The sequence below is a fragment of the Dama dama genome, chromosome 17 (genome assembly GCF_033118175.1).
Source record: "Dama dama isolate Ldn47 chromosome 17, ASM3311817v1, whole genome shotgun sequence".
Lineage (NCBI taxonomy): Eukaryota > Metazoa > Chordata > Mammalia > Artiodactyla > Cervidae > Dama > Dama dama.
The window spans coordinates 69503398-69527763 of NC_083697.1; the positions used below are offsets into that span (position 1 = coordinate 69503398).

General features: G+C 40.2%; 1 protein-coding gene across 1 annotated transcript in view; it reads left to right on the top strand.

The window, feature by feature from the left end:
* The window catches only part of GABRB1 (gamma-aminobutyric acid type A receptor subunit beta1), a 430249-nt gene that overhangs the window by 387092 nt on the left and 18791 nt on the right, over nucleotides 1-24366 (top strand). Inside the window, exons 6-8 of the mRNA XM_061164681.1 lie at nucleotides 16696-16833; nucleotides 16932-17084; nucleotides 20143-20387. Coding sequence (XP_061020664.1) covers nucleotides 16696-16833; nucleotides 16932-17084; nucleotides 20143-20387 — 536 coding nt within the window. The remainder of the gene's footprint in view (nucleotides 1-16695; nucleotides 16834-16931; nucleotides 17085-20142; nucleotides 20388-24366) is intronic.

Below are 24366 nucleotides of genomic sequence, written 5' to 3' on the forward strand. Positions count from 1 at the left end.
CTTTCCCAGCATCAGGCTCTTATTTCTAAAGAGTCAGCTCTTCACATCAGGTAGCCAAAGTATTGGAGCTTCAGCTTCAGCATCAGACCTTCCAATGAATATTCAGGATTGATTTCCTTTAGGATTGATTTCATTTAGGTCTTCCTTTAGGTTTGATCTCCTTGAAGTACAAGGGACTCTTTAGAGTCTTCTCCAACCCCACAGTTCAAAAGCATCAATCCTTCATCACTCAGCCTTCTTTATGGTCCAACTCTCCCATCCATACATGATTACTGGAAAAACCATAGCTTTGACTAGATGGACCTTTGTCATCAAAGTAATGCCTCTGCTGTTAAAAAGCTTGGTCAAAGCTTTTCTTCCAAGGAGCAAGCATCTTTTAATTTCATGGTTGCAGTCACTTTCTACAGTGATTTTGAAGTCCGAGAAAATAAAGTCTGTCACTGTTTCCATTGTTACCCCATCTATTTGCCATGAAGTGATGGGACCAGATGCCATATTTGCTTTTTTAATGTTGGGTTTTAAGCCAGCTTTTTCATCTTCCTCTTTCACTTTCATCAAGAGGCTCTTTAGTTCCTCCTCACTTTCTATCATCTGCATATCTGAGGTTATTGATATTTCTCTCAGCAATCTTGATTCCAGCCTGTGCTTCATCCAGCCTGGCATTTTGCATGATGTACTCTGCCTAGAAGTTAAATAAGCAGGGTGACAATATACAGCCTTAACATACTCCTTTCCAAGTTTTGAACTGGTCTGTTGTACCATGTCTTGTTCTAACTGCTGCTTCTTGACCTGCACACAGGTTTCTCAGGAGGCAGGTAATGTGATCTGGTATTCCCATCTTTTTAAGAATGTTCCACAGTTTGTTGTGATCCACATAGTCAAAGGCTTTAGCATAATCAATGAAGCAGAAATAGGTATTTTTCAGGAATTCTCTTGCTTTTTCTATGATTCAATGGATGTTGGCCATTTGATCTCTGGTTCCTCTGCCTTTTCTAAATCCAGCTTGAACATCTGAAAGTTCTTGGTTCATGTACTATTCAAGCCTAGCTTGGAGAATTTTGAGCATTACTTTGCTAGTGTGTGAGATGAATGCAATTGTGTGGTAGTTTGAACATTCTTTGGCATTGCCTTCCTTTGGGATTGGAATGAAAACTGACCTTTTCCAGTCCTGTGGCCACTGCTGAGTTTTCCAAATTTGCTGACATATTGAGTGCAGCACTTTCACAGCATCGTCTTTTAGGATTTGAAATAGCTCAACTGGAATTCCATCACCTCCACTAGCTTTGTTCATAGTGATGCTTCCTAAGGCTACTATATTTATTACTGTATGTTGTGTGCAACACATTTGTGAAAATCCAGGCAGGGACTACATACTTTTCATTCACAAATGTAGAAGGCATCATTTAGAAACTGAATGGAATGGGTCTCAGTAAACGGTATCTGAATGTGATTGATATGGTATATGAGATTAAAAGACATAGCTTATAGATAAAAGAAATTAGGAACTAGGCAAGTTAGTCAATATAAATTAAAATTAACTTTGACCTGAGAGAAGGCTGATTTTTAGCTCAATGCATTTCATTGCTACCAGTTGCATAATAATAATGAGAGACGTGAAAGATGGGTCCATTTTCTTCACATAAATGTTTGTTAATTCATATGCATGACTAAACTAGCATAGTCTATACTTTTGAAGATGTAGTGAGATTACAACTTAACCATTAAATATACCAAAACAAGTCATTTGTTATAGTCATTCTAGTAACAATTAGAGTTGTATGTATTCAAATACAAATAGATATTTCTAGCTAAAAATATGAATCTGTGACTAGATATATTAATCAGAATTGTTCTAGTGTTATTTAACATAAATGAATTTTAAAATAAAACCTTGTGGGAATCAGTGATCCAAAGCTAAAATAGTCAGGAAAAATGTAAAACTCCTGCAGTTGAAAATAATAAACTGTTCAGACAATATCCTGTCTCTGCCTGTAAGTCTGGAAGGTCTTGACTGCCCTCTACAGGGCATACAAATAATTTTCACAGATTTGAACTTAATATTTAGGCATTTTTTAGAACATAAAAAAAAATAATTTACTGGGGTTCTATTTTTAAGATTTTTACATATTCACCACATAAATTTTTTAAAATAAAAAATCCATGGTCAGCACATAAAGAGATACCACTATTAACTACATTGAAATTAATGTAAGTTAAAAAGAGATGGATAAGAATTTTTTAAGATATAAAATATTCTCCTTTGACTATTAAGACAATAAAATGCAGATGGCTAGTAGTTGTTTGTACTGAGTAACTTCCATTGGTAAAAAAAAAAACACATAAGGAAACACTTAATAGCAAGGTTTTAGCGTTTCCAGGTGTGATTGTCTTTTACTTCACCACTGATTTTGGACATACAGCACCCCTGTATCTGATCTTTAACCGATAATTTGCCTAAAACATATGCGCCCACATATATTAATTCAATATCGCTCATTAGCTAGGCATTGTGAAGGGAAAGTTATTATCATGAGCCTACACACCATTAGTACACTAAACAAGTCTTAGTGTTGACAGAATGGAATACACCACTCAATGTTCCAAAAGGTTAGAAAGAAATTCAAAGACACTTAGGCTGATGAGGCTGATTCAGTCTGGGAAAGATTCTAGCCCCGGATCCCATAGAAAAGTTCTCAGTAATCCACAGAAGCAGCTTGATTTCTCCAAACACAAGTCAAAATAGACTTGATACTGATACATATGGAGATACAAACTCAAAGCTAAAACTGTTAGGTGAATATTAAATGAATAGATGATGGTGCCACCCTGCAAAATGCTGATTAAAGATTTTTTATATCAGTCTAAGGTAACATTGCCAATAGACTATAACAGATCTCTATCTTTGTCTCTGACATCCCACATTTGTCTTAATCAAGAGAATAATGATAAAAGGTTATCTTTATCAAATTTGAAGAGAACATGAAGCACAGGTGAGCAAATAAAGATTAAAAAAAAAAAGCCTCAACAGCAAGTTAAATTGAATAAGATAACATTTATTGGGGACTATATTAGATCCTCGGAGAAGGAAATGGCAACACACTCTAGTACTCTTGCCTGGAAAATCCCATGGATGGAAGAGCCTGGTGGGCTGCAGTCCATGGGGTCTCGAAGAGTCAGACACGACTGAGCGACTTCACTTTCCCTTTTCACTTTCATGCATTGGAGAAGGAAATGGCAGCCCACTCCAGTGTTCTTGCTTGGAGAATCCCAGGGACGGGGGAGCCTGGTGGGCTGCCATCTATGGGGTCACACAGAGTCGGACACGACTGAAGTGACTTAGCAGCAGCAGCTGCATATTAGATCCTAAGTTTGAATCCAAGGGAAAAAAATAATGTGACTGTCAAAAAGCTCACTTAAACTTGTGCTGCTTTAACGGATGACTAGAATAAGAAAAGTGTTGCTCTTTGCTAGCTAGCTATACCAAGAATACTGTGATTTGGACAGGTATGGCAGAAAGCATGTAGGAACTTCATAAGTGTGAGGCCAGAAAAGATGGTAGAGGCAGGAGGTCAGACAGGGTCAGACAGAGGCTCGGCCTCAGGGGGGGCACCTGAATAACCCACGGGGACGGCTAGTGTGTGCAGTCCAACCTGCCGGACAATTTCATCTTGAGAAATCCTGGGTGGGAGCCAATTTAGGTGTCAGGACAAGCCACAGTCAGGATCAGAAGATCTGATGATGGCAGCAGAATTCCCACCAGCGGTAAATTTAGGAGAAACTGGATATATTTCAAATAAAGCATAGAAGGAGATCTTAGGCAGTGTACTAGAACCCAGTTGGTATCTAGGCTCCAGCAAAATCATTTCTCCATCAAGTACTATAGGCAAATGTCTACATACTCTGAGTTTATCAAGGATCTTAAATTATTGGATCCAAGATACATAAAGGAAAAGTGAAAGTGAAAGTCACTCAGTCGTGTCCAACTCTTTGCGACCCCATGGACTATAGAGTCCATAGAATTCTCCAGACCAGAATACTGGAGTGGGTAGCCTTTCCCTTCTCCAGGGAATTTTCCCAACCCAGGGATCGAACCCAGGTCTCCTGCATTGTGGGCAGATTCTTTACCAGCTGAGCCACCAGGGAAACTATAATATTAAAACAAATATAACATGATGTTAACAAGTCACCTGCATTCCAGTACTTTTATTCAGTTGTCACTCAGTCATGTCCAACTCTTAGTGACCCCATGGACTGCAGCACGCCAGGCCTCCCTGTCCATCAACATCTCCCAGGGTTTAGTCAAACCCATGTCCATCGAGTCAGTGATGCCATCCAACCATCTCATCCTCTGTCCTCCCCTTCTCCTTCCACCTTCAATCTTTCCCAGCATCAGGGTGTTTTCCAATGAGTTAGTTCTTCGCATGAGGTGGCCAAAGTATTGGAGCTTCAGCTTCAGCATCAGTCCTTCCAATGAACACCCAGGACTGATCTCCTTTAGGATGGACTGGTTGGATCTTCTTGCAGTCCAAGGGACTCTCAAGAGTCTTCTCCAACACCACAGTTCAAAAGCATCAATTCTTCAGTGCTTACCTTTCTTCACAGTCCAACTCTCCCATCCATACATGACTATTGGATAAACGATAGCCTTGACTAGATGGACTTTTGTTGGCAAAGTAATGTCTCTGTCTTTTAATAGGCTGTCTAGGTTGGTCATAACTTTCCTTCCAAGGAGTAAGCATCTTTTAATTTCATGGCTGCAATCACCATCTGCAATGATTTTGGAGCCCCAGAAAATAAAGTCTGACACTGTTTCCACTCTTTTTCCATTTATTTGCCATGAAGTGATGGGACTGAATGCCATGATCTTATTTTTCTGAATGTTGAGCTTTAAGCCAAGTTTTTCACTCTCCTCTTTCACTTTCATCAAGAGGCTCTTTAGTTCCTCTTCACTTTCTGCCGTAAGGGTGGTGTCATCTGCATATCTGAGGTTATTGATATTTCTCCCAGCAATCTTGATTCCAGGTTGTGCTTCCTCCAGCCCAGCATTTCTCATGATGTACTCTGCATATAAGTTAAATAAGTAGGGTGACAACATACAGCCTTGACGTACTCCTTTTCCTATTTGGAACCAGTCTGTTGTTCCATGTCCAGTTCTAACTGTTGTTTCCTGACCCGCATACAGATTTCTCAAGAGGCAGGTCACGTGGTCTGGTATTCCCATCTCTTTCAGAATTTTCCACAGTTTATTGTGATCCACACAGTCAAAGGCTTTGGCATAGGCAGTAAAGCAGAAATAGATGTTTTTCTGGAACTCTCTTGCTTTTTCGATGATCCAGCAGATGTTGGCAATTTGATCTCTGGTTCCTCTGCCTTTTCTAAATCCAGTTGAACATCTGGAAGTTCTCAGTTCATGTACTGTTGAAGCCTGGCTTGGAGAATTTTGAGCATTACTTTGCTAGCGTGTGAGATGAGTGCAATTATGTGGTAGTTTGATCATTCTTTGGCATTGCCTTCCTTTGTGATTGGAATGAAAACTGACCTTTTCCAGTCCCGTGACCACTGCTAAATTTTCCAAATTTGCTAACATATTGAGTGCAGCACTTTCACAGCATCATCTTTTAGGATTTGAAATAGCTCAACTGGAGTTCCATCACCTCCACTAGCTTTGTTCGTAGTGATGCTTCCTAAGGCCCACTTGTCTTCACGTCTAGGATGTCTGGCTCTAGGTGAGTGATCACACCATCATAATTATCTGGTTCATGAAGATCTTTTTTGTATAGTTCTTCTTGTATTCTTGCTACCTCTTCTTAATATCTTCTGCTTCTGTTAAGTCCATACCATTTCTGTCCTTTATCGAACCCATCTTTGCATGAAATGTTCCCTTGGTGTCTCTAATTTTCTTGAAGAGATCTCTAGTCTTTCCCATTCTGTTGTTTCCCTCTATTTCTTTGCACTGATCACTGAGGAAAGCTTTCTTATCTTTCCTTGCTATTCTTTGGAACTCTGCATTCAAATGGGTATATCTTTCCTTTCCTCCTTTGCTTTTCACTCCTCTTCTTTTCACAGCTATTTGTAAGGTCTCCTCAGACAACCATTTGCTTTTTTTGTATTCCTTTTTCTTGGGGTGGTTTTGATCCAAGTCTCCTGTACAATGTCACGAACCTCCACGCATAGTTCATAAGGCACTCTGTCTATCAAATCTAGTCCCTTAAATCTATTTCTCGCTTCCCCTGTATAATCGTTACAGATTTGATTTAGGTCATTCCTGAATGTTCTAGTGGTTTTATGTTTTTATTAGTGACTTTTTTAATTAGTACTTTTATTAGTGACACATAAATTAAGTTTAACAGGGAATGTGAATACATTTTTATATATTGAAAATGAAGTGGGAAGCTGTCTCCAAAAGCAAAGATACTTGGGATCTAAAAGTCTTTAAAAGGGGATGACCAAGTATAGACAACATTAATGGATTATGCAGTATTAAACAATCAGATATGAATGAGCAGGTCTTTTGGAAAGTCATTCTGGAAATGTACACATTGGGCAAACATAGGAACTGGCCAGGTTTGACCAGCATGAGAAGAAGACTGAGAATCCTGACTCTGCTTCTTGTGCATCTTAGATCTGGCTGGAAATAGTGGAGGACCTCTCAAGGAATGCTTAGGAAACCAACAAACAACCCTGGACTTGAAGATTTCAAACTTAAGGATGTGACATAATTCCAGATCTGATGCTGCCGAATTTCTAAATCACTCAGGGGTGGCTCAATGACCAGGGCAGGTTTAATCTTGGGGGTGAGTCAGTACAACAGGAAAAGTTGCCAGATAACACAGGAGGAGGGGTGAGACCCCAGGTAGACGTGGCCACCTCTCAGTGTGGGGTCCCGTGGCTCACGGAGTGTACCAGCAACCTGGGGACCACTGAGAGGAGGTTTCATAGGCTGAGAACGTCCTGGGGAGGATCAGACCTACAGAAGGAAACAGTGAAAGGGATGACGAGACGTGTGCTCAAACATAAGAGATACTGTCATATAAGAAATGCACTTGGCTTGCTTTCTATTGGCACAAGGGGCAGATAAAGATCAGACGGTGAATGCTCTTAGAAAAGATGAATTTTTACTTATTATACAGACATATTTTCTAATGATTACCTAGAAATACAATTAACTGTTGAGTTGACTAAGAAAATAACGATAGGGCCATCCCTAGGGACAGGATGATCACTCAAATGGTGAGTCATCAGGTGGGAGTTGGTTATAAAGTGACTCATTGCCTAGATTTGTATCTACAATTTCTTAATACTTGTGAGAATGCTTTAAAAATCTGGCTTCTGTGGTTGCTTTACTGCTTCTTAGGATACAGAGATAAGTGAGAAAGGAATCCCAAGTAGCCTTTAGAGTAAGTGTTACAGTAGACTTGGAGCCACTTAAAGGATTAGATCCAACTAGCTTTCTAGTAGTTTAGATGGTAAAGAATCCGCCTGCAATATGAGAGACCTGGGTTCAATTCCTGGGTTGGGAAGATCCCTTGGAGGAGGGCATGCCAACCCACTTAAGTATTTTTGCCCATGGACAGAGGAGCCTGGCAGTTTATGGTCCGTGGGGTTGCAAAGAGTTGGACATGACTGAGCGACTAAGAACAGAGACAGGCTTCTTATCTGCTTCAGAGATGCACCATTACAAATATCTAATAACTTTGTAATAGGAAGGATCTACACAGCTCCTAGACCAGAGATATTGATAACTTTCTAATATTTTGGCCCTCATGTGGAAGGTAGCAGAAAGGGGCAGACTACTAAATCTATTTCAATAGGTCAACTAAAATCTTGATCATGAGTGCCTTCAATTAGGAGCTAATAATTACTGGCATAAACAAGAAGGGAAGAAACCGGCTTTCATAGCTAGACTGGACACTCTCCATTGAGCATTTCTTGTTTACCTACAGTTAAAAGAGAAAGGGAGAACTTTTAAACACAACCTTTAAACACAATTCCTAGCTTTCTCTAGGACAGGACCAACTTGGGTCACATGCCTATTTCCAAGCAAAAGAGGTGGCCAGGAGACTGCTATAACCTAATTGTTTTAGACATGACTTATTGCTTAACCCTGAGCCAATCACCATAGCAAAGAGGATGGAGTTTTAACAATTGGCTTAAACCAATCAAGCCCTTGAGATAAGGCTGTGGCTACAGAGGGAAACACATTTACTTGTGTCCACTTGTGGATTAGAAGCTGAAATCTCTCTATTCTCTAAAGCACAGTTCAGTTCAATTTTAGACCATCCTCCCAGCTCTGTTAAGCACAGCAGGGAGTAATTTTTATTTCCAAGTTAGAAAATGCATCCAAAATAGAGTGTTTCAAGAAGTGAAGGAAATACTAGCATCCAGTTCTTTGTACATTTGTACTGGCTCCATGCATCTTATCCACTGACATCAACTTAATTTTATCTGTACTTTCTGCACCACTAAGAAGTCCCCAGGGGCTGAGAGGAAATTGTGAGAGCTTCTGTGTAGTTATTGTTGCTAGGAAACAATATCCTTGGTATCCAAGTGTTCAGGCTTTGAGACACTGTGTGAAGTCACTGGTTCATAAAGGGAACCTTTGGTAAATAGGTTGTTTGGGTGTGAGTAAATTGATGTTCGCTCTCTGTGGCAAAATGTTCTTGTGTAATCTTTGAATAATAGCTTATTTCTAGGCCTCTCTTCTTTCCTTTGGATCCAGCTGCCATTATTGTTCCCATGAGAACTCACACTTCTACCTAAAATGGAGTGAGCATTATTTTTTCCCCCAAATCATCTGTAATTATCTCAGTGGCTTGAACACTAAGCCAACGAGGTTTTAGTTAACAAAGTCAAGTGAGCTTGGGAATACAGACCCAGACCACTGACTGTATAAATCATTAAATCCTATTAAAATTCACAGTGATTGACAGCCGTGCTCCTGCCCTGCTATTGGGTGTGGCCCTGAAGGGCTCTGCTGCCCTGCAGAAGCGGGGCAATGAGAAGTTTTAAGCTCACTACTATCCTCTCCCCTCTCAACCCCAGAACCATCTCTGGTCCTTCAACTCTAGATATTGCTTACATATTTCTCCCATAGAATCCCACAACTTGAAGATCAGCCTGAGGTTGTAATTTATCACCTAGTTACTCAGTAAGCCTAAAATTAATAAGCACCTTTTTCCATTTCCTTGGGGCCCAGACCCACCAGTAAGGCTCCTGTAGGCAGAATCACTGTAATCAAGAGTGTATCTGGCTCAAGAATGCTACTAAATAAATTATATATCAGGTTACCAGTTTGAGACAATAAATTCAGACCCCTAAGCAGCAAACAACATTCATAAATTCATTTATTCAGAAATATATATATTAGATGCATAACTATGGGCAAAATATGTTCTAGGCATCGAGAATTGTTTTAATGATTAAAAGAAGGTCTTTGCTTTCAAAAAGTATACAATATAATGAGAGATGGAGGAGACAAAAGGCAGAGATAAACACAAAACTATGTAAACAGGTAAAATATTTTCACAATAAGATGTACTGTGTTGACAGAAACTCAGTGGGAAAGCAGAAACCACTCAAGGTTTTTCAAAAAGGAAATGAGGTGGATGAAACTAGAGCCTGTTATACAGAGTGAAGTAAGTCAGAAAGAAAAACACCAATACAGTATATTAACACGTATATATGGTATTTAGAAAGATGGTGGTGATGACCCTATATGCTAGACAGCAAAAGAGACACAGATCTAAGGACAGACATTTGGACTCTGTGGGAGAATGTGCGGGTGGGATGATTTGAGAATAGCATTGAAACATGTATTTTCCATATGTGAAATAGACAATCAGTCCAAGTTCGATGCATGAAACAGCCGGTGCACTGGGATGACCCTGAGGGATGGGATGGGGCGGGAGGTGGGAGGGGGGGTGCAGGATGGGGGACACATGTACACCCATGGCTGATTCATGTCGATCTATGGCAAAAACCACTACAATATTGTAAAGTAATTAGCCTCAAAATAAATTAATTAATTTTTAAAAAGGGGAACGTAATAGAGAGAATTGATTACAAAGACTGGAAGAGCTGGAAAAGCAAAAGAGAGAAAGAAGAAAGGGGTGTTAAGGGAGCCAAAGCCAGAAGCAAGCGCCCATGAGCCTGAATCTGTTGGATCCTATTAGAAATGCTGTCCTGGTTGTTTGTGGAGGTGCCAAAAGAGGTGCTGTGAGAGCTGGAATCACCCCCACCGTCCGGCAGTGATTGTCAGCAACAGCAACCCTGCCACCTTGTCAGAGACAGAATCCAGGGCCTTGCCTTCCCCTTCTACCTTCTAATCTTCAGCCCGTTCTTCCTACGGGCATCTAAAGGAAGCAAGAGAGACAGAGAGTCCAGCCCCAGAGGTACAGAACAGAGTTTAGAAAGCAGGATGTAAGACACAGAAAGAGCAAATGAATGACCAGCAGAGGCCACAGCAGAGGTTTTAATGAAAAGCTCTGGTAATCCCAAATCTGGAGGAAATAATTCTTCCCTAGCAGAGAAAGACAACAGATCGATCTGGATTTTTGTTGCAGAATTGTTATAGAAGCCCATTTGGCAACAAGCAGAAAGAGATTTAATAATGAAGTGCTGCTTACAAAATTAAAAAGCGGAAGTAGTAGGCTCGTCTAGCCCGGGCAACTGGAGATGACTCCCAGCACCGCAGCGCAGACTGGCCCCACCATGGGTACTGAGCGCTTCACCGCACCAGGAAGCTGGTGATCAGCTAGCTCCTGCCATCATGTTGACTCCAGGACCTCAGAAAGTTAAAACCAGGATTCCTGGTTCCAGAGCCCCCTCTACAATGTATGAGCTGCACCAAAATGAACGCTCGAATATCACCTTGACATCACTTAAATTCATTTAATAAGGGTACCTAAATCTTTACCTTGGGAACTGTAGTTTTTAGCTTTCCTAAATATTAGAACATGTACGAAAGGAAGCCAATCCACACAGAAAGATTTAGAAAGGAATTTTGTGCTGAAATATGTAACATTTTACATGAAATATGCAATCTCCAAGAGGGCAGAGGCCATGTCAGTTTTATTCACTGCTGTAAACATGGCGACTTTCCATTCCCAGCACATAGTCAATAAATACCTACTCATCCAGTGAGTAACACACACACACATAGGTTAGTGCCTGGCTGTCAAGCTAAGGTTAGCAGCACAAAGTCAAGAGTCTTAATTTTCACAGTTGTCTTAGATTGTCTAATCTGTTTATTTTAATTTTAGAATCATTTTTGTCTAGTCCCCCCCACCCCCAAAAAGAGCCCATTGGTATTACTAGGCAATCATATTAAATTATAAACGAACTTATGATGTTGAGTCTTCCTATTTGAAATATGGTATGCCTTTTTATTTGTTCAAGGCTTCTTTTGTGCTTTTCAAAAGTGTTTCAAATATTGCTTCATGTAAGTCTTGCCTGTGTTTCTAAGTTTATTACTAGATATTTCTTCTCTATTTTAAAAACAGTCATTGTAAATTTTTGTTTTTACATATGAAAACCACTCATTTCTGTGTAGTAATTTTGTACTCCATAATCATACTAATTCTATTTTTGTAATAGTCATTCAGTTAATTCTTTAGGGCTTACTGGATATGCAATTGTATGATTAATCTTAATACTTTAATCAGCAGTTTTCCAACTTTATAGTTCAAAATTTTCATTCACTTACTTAATGGTTAGTGTTTCCAGAACAATGTTAAAAATAATAGCAATGACAGTGGACACTCTTATTTTGTTCTTAACTTTCATGGGAATAGTCCACATTTTCCACAATAAGCATGATTCTGGTTTTGAGACTGAGAAAGTTATATCTTACCACATTATGGAAATATCCATATAGTCACATTTATTGGGTGGTGTTGTTTGTTTTGTTAAAAAAACAGACTGGCTATTAAATTTTGTCAAATGCCTTTTTCAGTTCAGTTCAATTCAGTTCAGTCGCTTAGTCATGTCCGACTCTTTGCGACCCCATGAATCGCAGCACGCCAGGCCTCCCTGTCCATCGCCAACTCCTGGAGTTTGCTCAAACCCATGTCCATCGAGTCAATGATGCCATCCAGCCATCTCATCCTCTGTCGTCCCCTTCTCCTCCTGCCTTCAATCCCTGCCAGCATCAGGGTCTTTTCCAATGAGTCAACTCTTCGCGTGAGGTGGCCAAAGTATTGGAGTTTCAGCTTCAACATCAGTCTTTCCAATGAGTATTCAGGACTGATTTCCTTCAGGATGGACAGGTTGGATCTGCTTGCAATCCAAGGGACTCTCAAGAGTCTTCTCCAACACCACAGTTCAAAAGCATCAATTCTTTGGCACTCAGCTTTCTTCACAGTCCAACTCTCACATCCAGGCATGACCACTGGAAAAACCATAGCCTTGACTAGATGGACCTTTGTTGGCAAAGTAATGTCTCTGCTTTTTAATATGGTATCTAGGTTGGTCATAACTTTCCTTCCAAGGAGTAAGCATCTTTTAATTTCATGGCTGCAATCACCATCTGCAGTGATGCCTTTTTAACACCTGTGTATATAATCATATGCTTTTTTTCTCCTTCGATCTGTTAATATAATGAAGTACATTACTAGATTTTTCTAATATTGAATCATTTGCACTCCTGAAATAATGTTGTTTATTTAATTATGTTATGCAATGTCATTTAATGTCCTCCTGGATCTTGTTTCACTAATATGTTCTGTTTATGAAAATAATTTGGAAGTTTTTATTCATAGCTTATACTTTGGAATTAAGTAGAAATAGAATTATCAGTTCTTAAATGTTGGAATCTGGTGCTTGTTTGTAAGGGGTAACATCAAATTTTTTGTTTGTTTAATTAAATTTTTTTATTTTATGTTGGAGTATGGCTGTGATAGTTTCCATGGACAGCAAAGGGACTCAGCCACACATATACATGTATTTTGATCTTCTGTCTCTCCTGATTCAAGCTTTAGCTAATGCTTTTCTTATAAGAAAATTATCTGTTTTATTCAAATTTTCAAATGTGTTTCTATAGATTTGAGCAAAGTTGTCTTAAAATTCTTCCCAGCCCCCCTGTTTCCAAAGTGCTTTCCCTAATGATATCCTGATTCCTTTGTTTGACTGGAGTCCTCTGTAGAATAGTTTCCTCAAATAGGTCCCTGGGTAATGTTCTCGGATCTTCATGTGTCTTCTCTGGAAGGAAGTGGTATTTCGGCGAGAACCAGACTCTTGCATCTCAGTTGCTGCCCTTTTGCTTTCACCCCAGCTATTATGAATTGTTGTTCTATAATCCCTTCCTTTCTAATCCCTTCCCTATAATCCCTTCCTTTATAATCCCTTCATTTCTAAAGCTGTATGTCTGAGTCCAATAGCTTTTCCTGTGAAAACACCCTCCACTGTGTCTGGAAGATTGTAAAATTATTATTTTACCTTGGAGTTCAGGAATGATATCAGGGTTGCCCAATATAATGAGCCCCTCAATAGACAAAATAGTTTAGTTGTTAAATTCAGGGAAATTTGTATTTTGTTTTTGTGTGTTACAGCTCCTCTTCTTCTTTCACTTATGCCCACTATTCATATATTAGCCCTTATTGTTCTGCCCGTAGTCCGAGTCCCCGGTCGGGAAAGAAGACTCCTCCAAACAATGCAACTCGCAACAGGGGAATTTATTACTGACTCGAGCCAGGGCCTCCCGCCCTCACCAGGTGTGTGAGGACGAAAGGCCCCGAGCCCCAGTTCTCTCGGGTATTTATTAGGTCAAAATAAGCAGCAGGTAGTTGGCACAATCGGATTGGTTACACAGTGGGTAGTTGGCGTAAGCGGATTGGTTACACAGTCGCAAGGTAATTTTTGTTGGCCCAACAAGTGGGGCTTTCAGCTTTCCCCTGATAGGTTCCCTTTTCTCTGGCTAGGCATATGTTGATTGGCTGGCTCCAGGAGGCCTGATAATTATGTTACCCCGGGAAACCAGGCCTACTCCTGATCTAGGCTGCCTGCCATGGCGTTAGCCGTGACAGCCTCACACTTATATTTTCCACTTCTCTGTAATTTGTTCAAACTGTCATCCAAGCCACTAATCTGGCCTCATCAGTGGCATCTTCTCATCAATTCATCTAACACACTTTTTTATTAAAACCTATGGGCTTCAGAACAAGGAAGTAAGGAACTTTTCCCATGCTAATCATATATCCTTATGTGTTCTCAAATTTTGAATAAGGGCGGGAAATGAGAAGTTCATACTCTTGTCTGCTTTCTCCCACAGTTCTTCTCATGAGATGATGTCTATTTTGAATGTTCTGCTTGTTTTGCTTCCCTAGGATGACTGGGTTTCCTTACAAATATTGTGTTTTTCTTGCATATCCCTTGGGGTTTGGACCCAATAGCCAGAGCACCCTAAATGGAAACACTGTTCTAGGTGGAAAGCATGGTGGGCCCCAGGGAAGCTGTCGTTCCCCTGCTGATGCACCGGAGGCGCTCATCTCTCTCTCCCCCCACTTTTAAAATTCTCCTACATCTTATTAAGGGAATGGCTCAAACGGTGAAGAATCTGACTGCAATGCTGGAGACCTGGGTTTGATCCCTGGGTCAGGAAGATCCCTTAGAGAGGGAATGGCAATCCTCTCCAGCATTCTTGCTGGGAGAATCCCACGGACAGAGGAGCCTGGCAGGCTGCAATCCACGGTGTCGCAAAGAGTCGGACACAACTTAGCAACTAACACGTTCATGTTACATCTTATTAAGGGCTTCCCAGGTGGTGCTAGTGGTAAAGAACTTGCCTGCCAATGCAGGAGACGTAAGAGATGTGGGTTCGATCCCTGGGTTCAGAAGATCCCCTGGAGGAGGGCATGGCAACCCACTCAAGTGTTCTTGCCTGGAGAGTGCCATGGACAGAGGAGCCTGGCGGGCTGTGGCCCACAGGGTTGCAAAGTGACTTAGCACACACACACACCTTATCAGGGGCTGTGGAAGCAGCAGTTGCTCTAGTCACATAAGTGCTAGCAGCCTCTGTTAAATAGGCCCCACCAAATCCCCACCCCAGCTTTCTTCCTTAATCGCACTGTTCTAACCCCCATCCAAGTACCAAAGCTTCTAGTCCCCGGTTCTCTCCTTTTTAAATGAAGAAGAATTTGACGCTTTTTTATTTGAGGTGAATATAAATAAAAAAATTAACTTAGCAAGTAAACAGATTTATACACAGACCCCTCTCCACCAAAAAAAGCTCAGGAATTGCCTAATTAAATAGCTGCGGCAGGAGGCATGAAGGTAGGACTATTAACAGGAAATCAGAGAGTCTAAGCAATTAAATCTCCAGACCCCTAGCCCCACACCTCCACGCCATGAAGACCAGAGGCTTCTCCCCTGAAGAGGGGAGAACAGCAGGTCCTTGGGATACGCGGATATCAGTGCAGAGCTTGAAGATAAGAATACAGGCTGAAACAAAAGGATTGAATAAAAAAGAAAAGAAACTTAGAAAGACCCTCTTGGTCTCTAGAAGATAGAAACATACAAACATAGCCTCTCTATGTCTTAAGTGAATTTTAGACTTTTAGATATATCAATTCATTGTTTTTATGCAAGCTATTCTAATATATGATAATATATGTGTCTATATATTATTAATATATAGACTATATTAATAATATATGTCTATTCTATAAATTTAAATAGACTACTGGCAAGTGGGAGCAAAAATAAAAGGGAGAATAGATTTCAGGATAGACCCTTCTGTCACAATCTATAATCCTCTTCATATTCTCCTTAAATTACTTAAAGCTCACTCTCATAAGTATTAAGATATAAAAATATCATCAAAAAATCATATAGTTCCTAAAATTTTCACATATACATTAGCTATAATCAAAAGATATAAATAGAAGCTTGCCTAAGTTTATTTTTTTTTTAAAAAGAGACTGCTATCTTGAATGTCTTGATCATTTAACAGATCTGTACCAATTTGTTCTTTCATTATACTTCATCCATTGATTCTTTCTATAGCTCTCTTAACAAACATGTGCTCTGTTATTATACTTGTTGTGATTAAATGTTGTTCAGTCACTAAGTCGTGTCCAGCTCTTTGCGGCCCCAGGGACTGTGGCGCACCAGGCTCTTCTGTCCTTCACTGTCTCCTGGAGGTGCTCAAATCCACGTGCGTGGAGTCGGCGATGCTATCTCACCATCTCATCCTCTGCTCTCTCCTCCTTTTGCCTTCAATCTTTCCCAGCATGAGTCTTTTCCATTGTGTTGGATCTTTGCATCAGGTGGTCAAAGTATTGGACCTTCAGCTTCAGGATCAATCCTTCCAATAAATATTCGGGTTGATTTTCTGTAGGATTGACTGGTTTGATCTCCCTGCAGCCCAAGGGACTCTTAACAGTCTTCTATGCCAAGACACCTAGAATCCAGGCGTCCTCCAATCTAATCAAAGAGTCCCCACTGGCAGACACAATGAGAATAAGCACGCAGCGAAGCTCACAGAGCTTGTGTTCACCAGGCCAGCTGTGCTCATCCGCCCAGTGCAACCACAGCCAGCCTGTCAGAAACAGCACTCAACAAAGCTCTTTTGTCATCCTGATTTAAAACATCATCTTATCATCAATCGCTGGTATTTTTTTCTCAGATCCCCGACTGTCTTCAAAGTGAATTTCTAGGCCAACTGAACCCTTATCCAACTCTGCTGTTTCTTCGTTTCAGATGGCTACACCACCGATGACATTGAGTTTTACTGGAATGGAGGAGAGGGCGCGGTAACAGGCGTCAACAAAATTGAGCTCCCTCAGTTTTCAATTGTCGACTACAAGATGGTGTCCAAGAAGGTGGAGTTCACAACAGGTGAGAAGTTTCCCCCCAAATGGACTAGGGGTGCTGAGAAAGAAGATGGAGCCCACCAAATGACCATCTGATGTTTTCTTTTATTTTTTTCCATTCAGGGGCATACCCACGACTGTCACTAAGTTTTCGTCTCAAAAGAAACATTGGTTACTTCATTTTGCAAACCTACATGCCTTCCACACTGATTACAATTCTGTCCTGGGTGTCGTTTTGGATCAATTATGATGCATCTGCAGCCAGAGTTGCACTAGGTAATGCATTCCAGCGCCCCAGAGGGCTGGTGGGATTTCGCTTCAAATAACAACCAGTGAGAAGCACTGCGGGCAAGAGCTTCTCACATAGAGAGCCAAAGGGTGAGATTGCCCTAAGGGTGCTCGGTGATAAAACATCTACATGTAAGCACTTAACAGAGTGCATGTTTTACAACATAACGTCCTTTTATCACTTTACCAAAATTAAAAAAAATAATATTGCAGTGCATTCAACCCTATATAAGTGCTTCTTAGAGCATATTTTAAAATTCTCATTACACTAATTTTTGCTAACTTTGTGATTTCTTCCTTGGTTCCTGCTTTCTTTGGTGGAACACATTATTATATTATTTTCAAATGGACCTGAAGAAAGCTAAATCTTGTAACCATTCACAAGCTATGTCAATACTATCTTTTGAATATTAAATGTAGTTAAATTTTATCTATCTGAATCTCCCTTAAATGGAGCTTCTTGCACTTGAGAAAGGTACAGATAGTCATCAGCTGTATTAATGATCTGTGATAAGGACAGAATAAAAATGGTTTCTTTCCTGAAGAACAAAATTCAGAATTAATCTTGCCATGACTGAATAATTGCTGCAAACTGAAGGGCTGTATTTAATTTTAAAGGATTCCTTGGAAAGTTAGAATATGTAAGATCTGTCTGATGAATCTGGGTTTGTGTGGGTTGGCCTTATTATTTGACCCAGAGCCATTTCATTTATCATCTTCTGGGATTATTCATGCACACACACACACGCATGCATCTGTGCATGCAAAAGAGCACCATTCGTGACTAAGCTAGCATACCTAGCTAGGTACAGGCCTAACATACCTAGGTCTGTTGAGACTACAGAACTGGATTAAAGAGTCAGCATAACCTTTCACCCCTAGACTAGTCATCATGTCTACAGCTCATTTCTATTGGTTGAGTATCTAAGGCTCACAAAGTCAAGTGCTAGCAGCCCCTTATCAACTTTTGAACATTCAAAGACTAAGAAAACTAGACCAATAGTTTATCATATTATACGTATGTATGTGCACATAATATGTGAGTTTGAACATGAATGCGTACATATGCCGTGGTTAAAGAAAAATATTGGACAATGTCCGCAGCAGGGAATATGAACCATCAAGGTCATGAATTGTGGTTCTTTTTTACACATCTATCCTCAAAGCTAATGATATTTTGATTAGAGATGTCAGCATATAAAGATAATGAATAAAATAAAACTGTCTTTTGAAATGTAAAACCTAAGGTAGTTTAAAACCTACTCAAGTAGAAAAAAAATTTATTTACCAACCCCCCTTACTTAAAAAAATTCAAGCCAAGGAGTAAGAGCAGAAGTGGAATTGATGTATTTTAAATTAGTTGTTTGTTTCTGTACCAGAGGTTAGATAGGATTATATTACGGGAAATTTAAAATGTTATTCAAAAAAGTAAACACTACCACTCTGAGGGCATTTCATATCAGTCCGGACATTTAAATCCATCACTGATGTCAACGATTTAAACTTTTTATACAGTGGTTCTGACTCCCTCTGTTCTCCTAAAGCTGGGTGGTCAAATCAGGGAATCCAAATAGAATAATCTCACTAGCAAATGATGTTGAAACTATTTTATTCTCTTACCATTTTCGAACTTCTATTCCCTTTGCCAGTTTTCCTTTGTCTTTAGTATCCATTTTATGTTTTTTGTCTTTATTTGTAAGGAACTCCATCCAGTTTTAGGTTTTCCTTTTATTCTAAATGCCTTTGCTTCATACCTCCTTGCTTTTTTGCCCCTAGCTCAGTGATCTACAGTAAAATAGCTAATCTCAGAGTCTGTTTACTTAGATATAAAATGGGAACAATATACCTGTCCTGTCCCACTCAGCAGGCTGTTATGACTGCATAGAATCCAGAGATGTGTTCACAACTGTAAAATCACTATGTGTGTATATTAGTCACTCAGTCATGTCCAACTCATTGTGACCCCATGGACTATAGCCCACCAGGCTCCTCTGTCCAGGCAAGACTACTGAAGTAGGTAGTCACTCCCTTCTGCAGAGGATCTTCCCATCCCAGAGTTCAAACTTGGGTCTCCCACACTGCAAATTCTTCACAGTCTGAGCCACCAGGGCAGTTCTATACAGGTGTGTAATATTAGTATACAGCACATTTTAGGACTCAATAGGAACATCACTTCTTATTTTCCCCAATCATCATTTCATTGCCATCATCAACACAAAATGTTATACAGACACACAAAAATTATACTGTTAAGAATGATACATTTAACAAAGTAGACAAAGCAAAAATCTTCCTTCTAAAAGACTACAGTCTTAAATTTCTTTAACAAGTTGAATTTTTAGGAAGCCTTTTCCTGACTCCTGGGAGCTAACTCACTCTAGTCTCTGGAATCAAGGAAATAGAGGTAATATTTGAGGGGAGAAAGTCAGTAAGATTTTATTATATTTTAAAATCCATATATCAAATACTTGATGCAAATCATGAACTTTATTAGTTTCTTCTTTCCATGTCAACTCACGATGAATGTTGCGTTATACTTTTAAAAAGCAGTATTGACCTTATGACCTGGACATATTAGTTTCATGCAATGAAATAGGTCTCCTTAAACTGGCCACTGACTTCCAGTTCGGTAGTGGCTGCCGTAGGGATTAGTATTACAAGAACAGAGTTAGGATGGACGTGACAGATGCTGAGAGAAGGAAGGAAAGAAGGTGGCATGTAGCAGAATGAGGGACATAGGACAGTAAACTGGGTGAATCAATGAGATTTTAATATTTCCATCCACCTTTCTTTCTCCTTTGTGCATTATTTTTTAAAACACAGTTTTCAACCCAATACTCACAGAGCTTCCCATTTTATGATTCATTCATGAACTACGTAAGGAGCCTGCAGCTTTGTCTTTTAAATGGTCTGCCCTTTTCGCCTCGTGGTTTATTGCATCACTACCATCAGTCTGGGATACTAACAAGAGGATGGTATCTGTCATCTGTCTTCAACAGGAAACTCAGTAAGTGCATTCAGCTCAGCTGCGTTTTCTGTTTCACAGGCATCACCACCGTGCTGACCATGACCACCATTAGCACGCACCTCAGGGAGACCCTGCCGAAGATCCCGTACGTCAAGGCCATCGACGTCTACCTGATGGGCTGCTTCGTGTTCGTGTTCCTGGCTCTGCTGGAATATGCCTTTGTGAATTACATCTTTTTTGGAAAAGGCCCTCAAAAGAAAGGAGCTGGCAAACAAGACCAGAGCGCTAATGAGAAGAACAAACTGGAGATGAATAAAGTCCAGGTAATCTATTAAATAGGGCTTCCCGGGCAGCTCGGCTGGTAAAGAACACACCTTCCACGCAGGAAACCCTGGTTCGATTCCTGGGTAGGGATAACGGACAGGCTACCCACTCCAGTATTCATGGGCTTCCCTGGTAAAGAATCTGCCTGCAATGCGGGAGACCTGGGCTCGATCCCTGGGTTGGGAAGATCCCGTGGAAGAGGGCATGGCAGCCCACTCCAGTGTTCTTGCCTGGAGAATTCCCACGGACAGAGGAGCCTGGCAGGCTATAGTCCCCGGAGTTGCAAAAAGTCAGACGTGACTGAGTGACTAAAGACAGCACAATCTATTAAATATTCCTAACAATCTTATTCTGCAAGTTAGCAGCAGTCTGGTACTCAGAGCTCCCACAACAGAATAAAGTATCATAAAGTATTACTTTATGTTCAATAAGGCTCAAACTGCCCTTCATTGTTGCACAACTGGAAACTGAGAACTGGAGATGTTAGGTGGAATTTTACGTAAATAACATGCATGGGCCTGCACCTCACCTGCAAGTCCATGGTTCCTTATTCTAAACTATATAGCTGTGAGACTATATGCAAGGTAGTTCCAGATCTACTTTATAAATAAATGAAAACTAAAGAAGTAAGAACCAACTCTTACTCCTAAGTGGCAATGAGGTTACATCCACAGAATGGAATCAAACTGCTTGGGGTTAATTCCCAGCTCTGCCACTTACTGGCTTTAGAACTCCAGGCAAATCAACCTGTGTTATTCCTTATCTAACCTGTTCTCGATGTTATCAACCAGAAAATGATGACTATAATATACCTATCTCTCAGTTACCGTAAGGACTAAATGAGTTTTGGTATTTTTTTTCAAAGTCTAGTATTTGATAGTTTATATTCTAGTATTTTTTAAGTCTAATCTAGTACGCAGTAAATACTCAATAAGTATTAAAGCTCCAATACTTTGGCCACCTGATGTGAAGGGCTGACTCATTGGCAAAGGTCTTAAGGCTGAGAAAGACTGAGGGCAGGAGAAGGCAGGGAGAGAGGAGGAGATGGTTGGATAGCATCACCAACTCAACGGACAAGAGTTTGAGCAAACTCCAGGAGATAGCGAATGACAGGGAAGCCTGGCATGCTGCAGTCCATGGGGCTGCAAATAGTCTGATACTACTGAGCAACTGAAGAGCAACAATTATTATATTCAAGGCACTGTCAATATTTGTCCTTTGACTTTCACTGGTAGGTCCTATGACCTGTGCTGTCACTATGTAATTAAATTGAAAATAATGCTTTGTTTATTCTTTTGAAAAATCCCTGTAGTCCCTACTTTCATGCCATTTATCACTAAAACCATTTGAAAATTATGTGCATTGAAACACTGGATCCATGACAAATTGTTTTGAAGATGGCACACAGGTGGCGACTCAATATTCATTCATGGTCCTGAGCATTGAGGACACTACTGTTAATGAGAGGGGTCTCCTTGCCCTCCTGGAGTTTAGACGCTAAAATGGGAAGACAGGCAGGACGCGAACAGCCAACTGTTGAGAGAACAGTTTCAAGCAAAAGGAAGTGCTACAAAGAAAGGGGGCTTCCCTGGTGGCTCAGCTGTTAGAGATCCTCCTGCAGTGCAGGAGACCTGGGTTTGATCCCTGGGTTGGGAAGATCCCCTGGAGAAGGGAAAGGCTATCCACTCCAGTATTCTGGCCTAGAGAATCCCATGGACTCTATAGTCCATTGAGTCAGCAAGAGTCAGACACGACTGAGCAAGTTTCACTTTCATGAAGAAAGTGAAACAGAGTAATGGGCAAGAGAATGTTAGGGCTCACGTTCAAGGGAATAGCAAATGTTGATCAGGTGATCGGGAAAAGCTCTCTGAGGAATTACCATTGGATCTGACAGCTGGGTGATGAAAGTGGCAACCATGCCATGTCCACTCTAGGCAAGGATTTGCATGACGTGTAAAAGTACTGAAAGAAGACCAATGTAGCAAGAGCATGGTAAGTGAGGGAGAAATAAAGTATTATGTGCTGTGGCTGAAGAATCAGGCAGAAGTCAGATTACTAATCCTCAAGGTGCATCTTCGTGCTCTTTAGTAGGATATCAACATTTGACAAACACTGTCAAGTAACTAGAAAGCTATAAATGAAGAAAACCTACAGATTCAGCCACATGGTCAAAATTCAAAGCAACACACTCAAGTAAAATTTTACTTCTGTGTAAAATACTATATTCAATTCTACAGGAAAAGGGGTTGTCATGATCCTTGCCCTCAAGAATCTTCTGATCTGGCTGGAAAGAAAACTATGATTGAATTATAAAATAAGACAGGAAAGCATTTATCTTGGATATATCTGAAAGGAAAAGCTTCCTGCTATCTGATTGTAGCCAGACCAGCTTTAGAAGTATCTTAGCAGTGGTTTTAAAAGCCACCTCTTTTCTACTCCCACTCCCCATCTCAGTTACTTCTAACCTACTGGTTGGTCCTCTGCAGAGCTTGAAATGTGTATGAGCTGATTTATCATGAGTAAAAACCCTACATAGATAAGATGGCTAGAAAAGCAACATTCTCTAGAGAGAGTAACTAGATGGATAAGTCAAGCAACCTGAAGTCAGATTATTCAGAAAAAAGAAAAAGATTATAAAACAAACTTTAACACACTCTGCCTTGATTCTATCCCGGGATATCAAAGAATTTTCTAAGGTGCTAAGGCTTCCCAGGTGGCTCAGTGGTAAAGAATCCGCCTGCCAAGTAGGAGATATGGATTCAGTCCCTGGGTTGGGAAAATGCCCTGGAGATGGGCATGGCAACCCACTACAGTATTCTTGGCTGAGAAATCCCGTGGACAAAGGAGCCTAGCAGGCTACAGTCCATATGGTCCAAAAAGAGTCAGACACAACATAGCGACTAAACAACAACAAACGGACAAATAAAAGCTGGCAGAAAGGCTCATATGCCATATCAGATCTAGAGGTATAACATATATTGCTCTAAAGGGGACTTGCTGACTAGCTAATAAATAAGTGCAACGTTCCCATCTAACTGATCTTTATCTCATAAGCAGCTGTTTTGAGCAACACCGGGCTTAAACAAAGTTAAATTTACGTTGGATCTCAAATCAACAAATGTTTATTTGATTTTTAAATTGACTTTTAAAATTTAACTTCCAAGAGAAATTACAGAAAATTCCGTCAGTTGTCAGAAGACGAAACATGTAAGGAAAATAAAGATGTATTTTTATCCATGAAAGCTAGACTTGGAATGCCATAGATGCTTTCTAGAAACACAAGTAAACACATTTATGCCAAAATTCAAAAAGAGAGCATGTTAAAACATGGCAGAGTTATTTAAATCAAATTGATGCTTTGATAGATTAAAAATCATAAATCCTGAGAAAAAATTTTTTAAAATCTGCTTGAAGACATGAGAGTGTAACTGAAAACAAGCAGAAACCAGGAGAGAATCAAACGCCAGTGAAGTGCATCTCACTGCGTAAATGAGTCTTTATACAGCTTCTCCCTGAGGTCCACTCCCCATCCTGGAAGATGCAGGGCAGGGAAATATCAGCAAAAAACTGCAGTTTTGTTGATCTGATAAATCAGAGCATGGAGTTTGGTGCTTCCAGAGTTCCTAGAAATTTTAGGAAGAAGTGAAGCCACAAGAGAAACCCAAAATCTAAGTATAAACTTCCCATGAATCCTTGGATGATCCTTGAGTTACAAATATAGGTAAAATGCCAAGAAAGCCAGAGAGAGAGAAAAAAAAAAAAGCAGCTGAAAGGCTGGGAGAGGGAGAGATGAACAGAGATTTCAGCTGTTATCTGCCATATGGAAGTCAGGTTGGAGTCTGAATCCAGCCATTTAGGGCAGGTTGGTAAATACATTAAGCTTTCCATTAAAACCCCTAAAAAGATCACACCTTAAAAGTAAAGACTAAGTCACAAGAATATGAAATTCCCCTTGAGTTAAGGGAAAAACTAAAATAG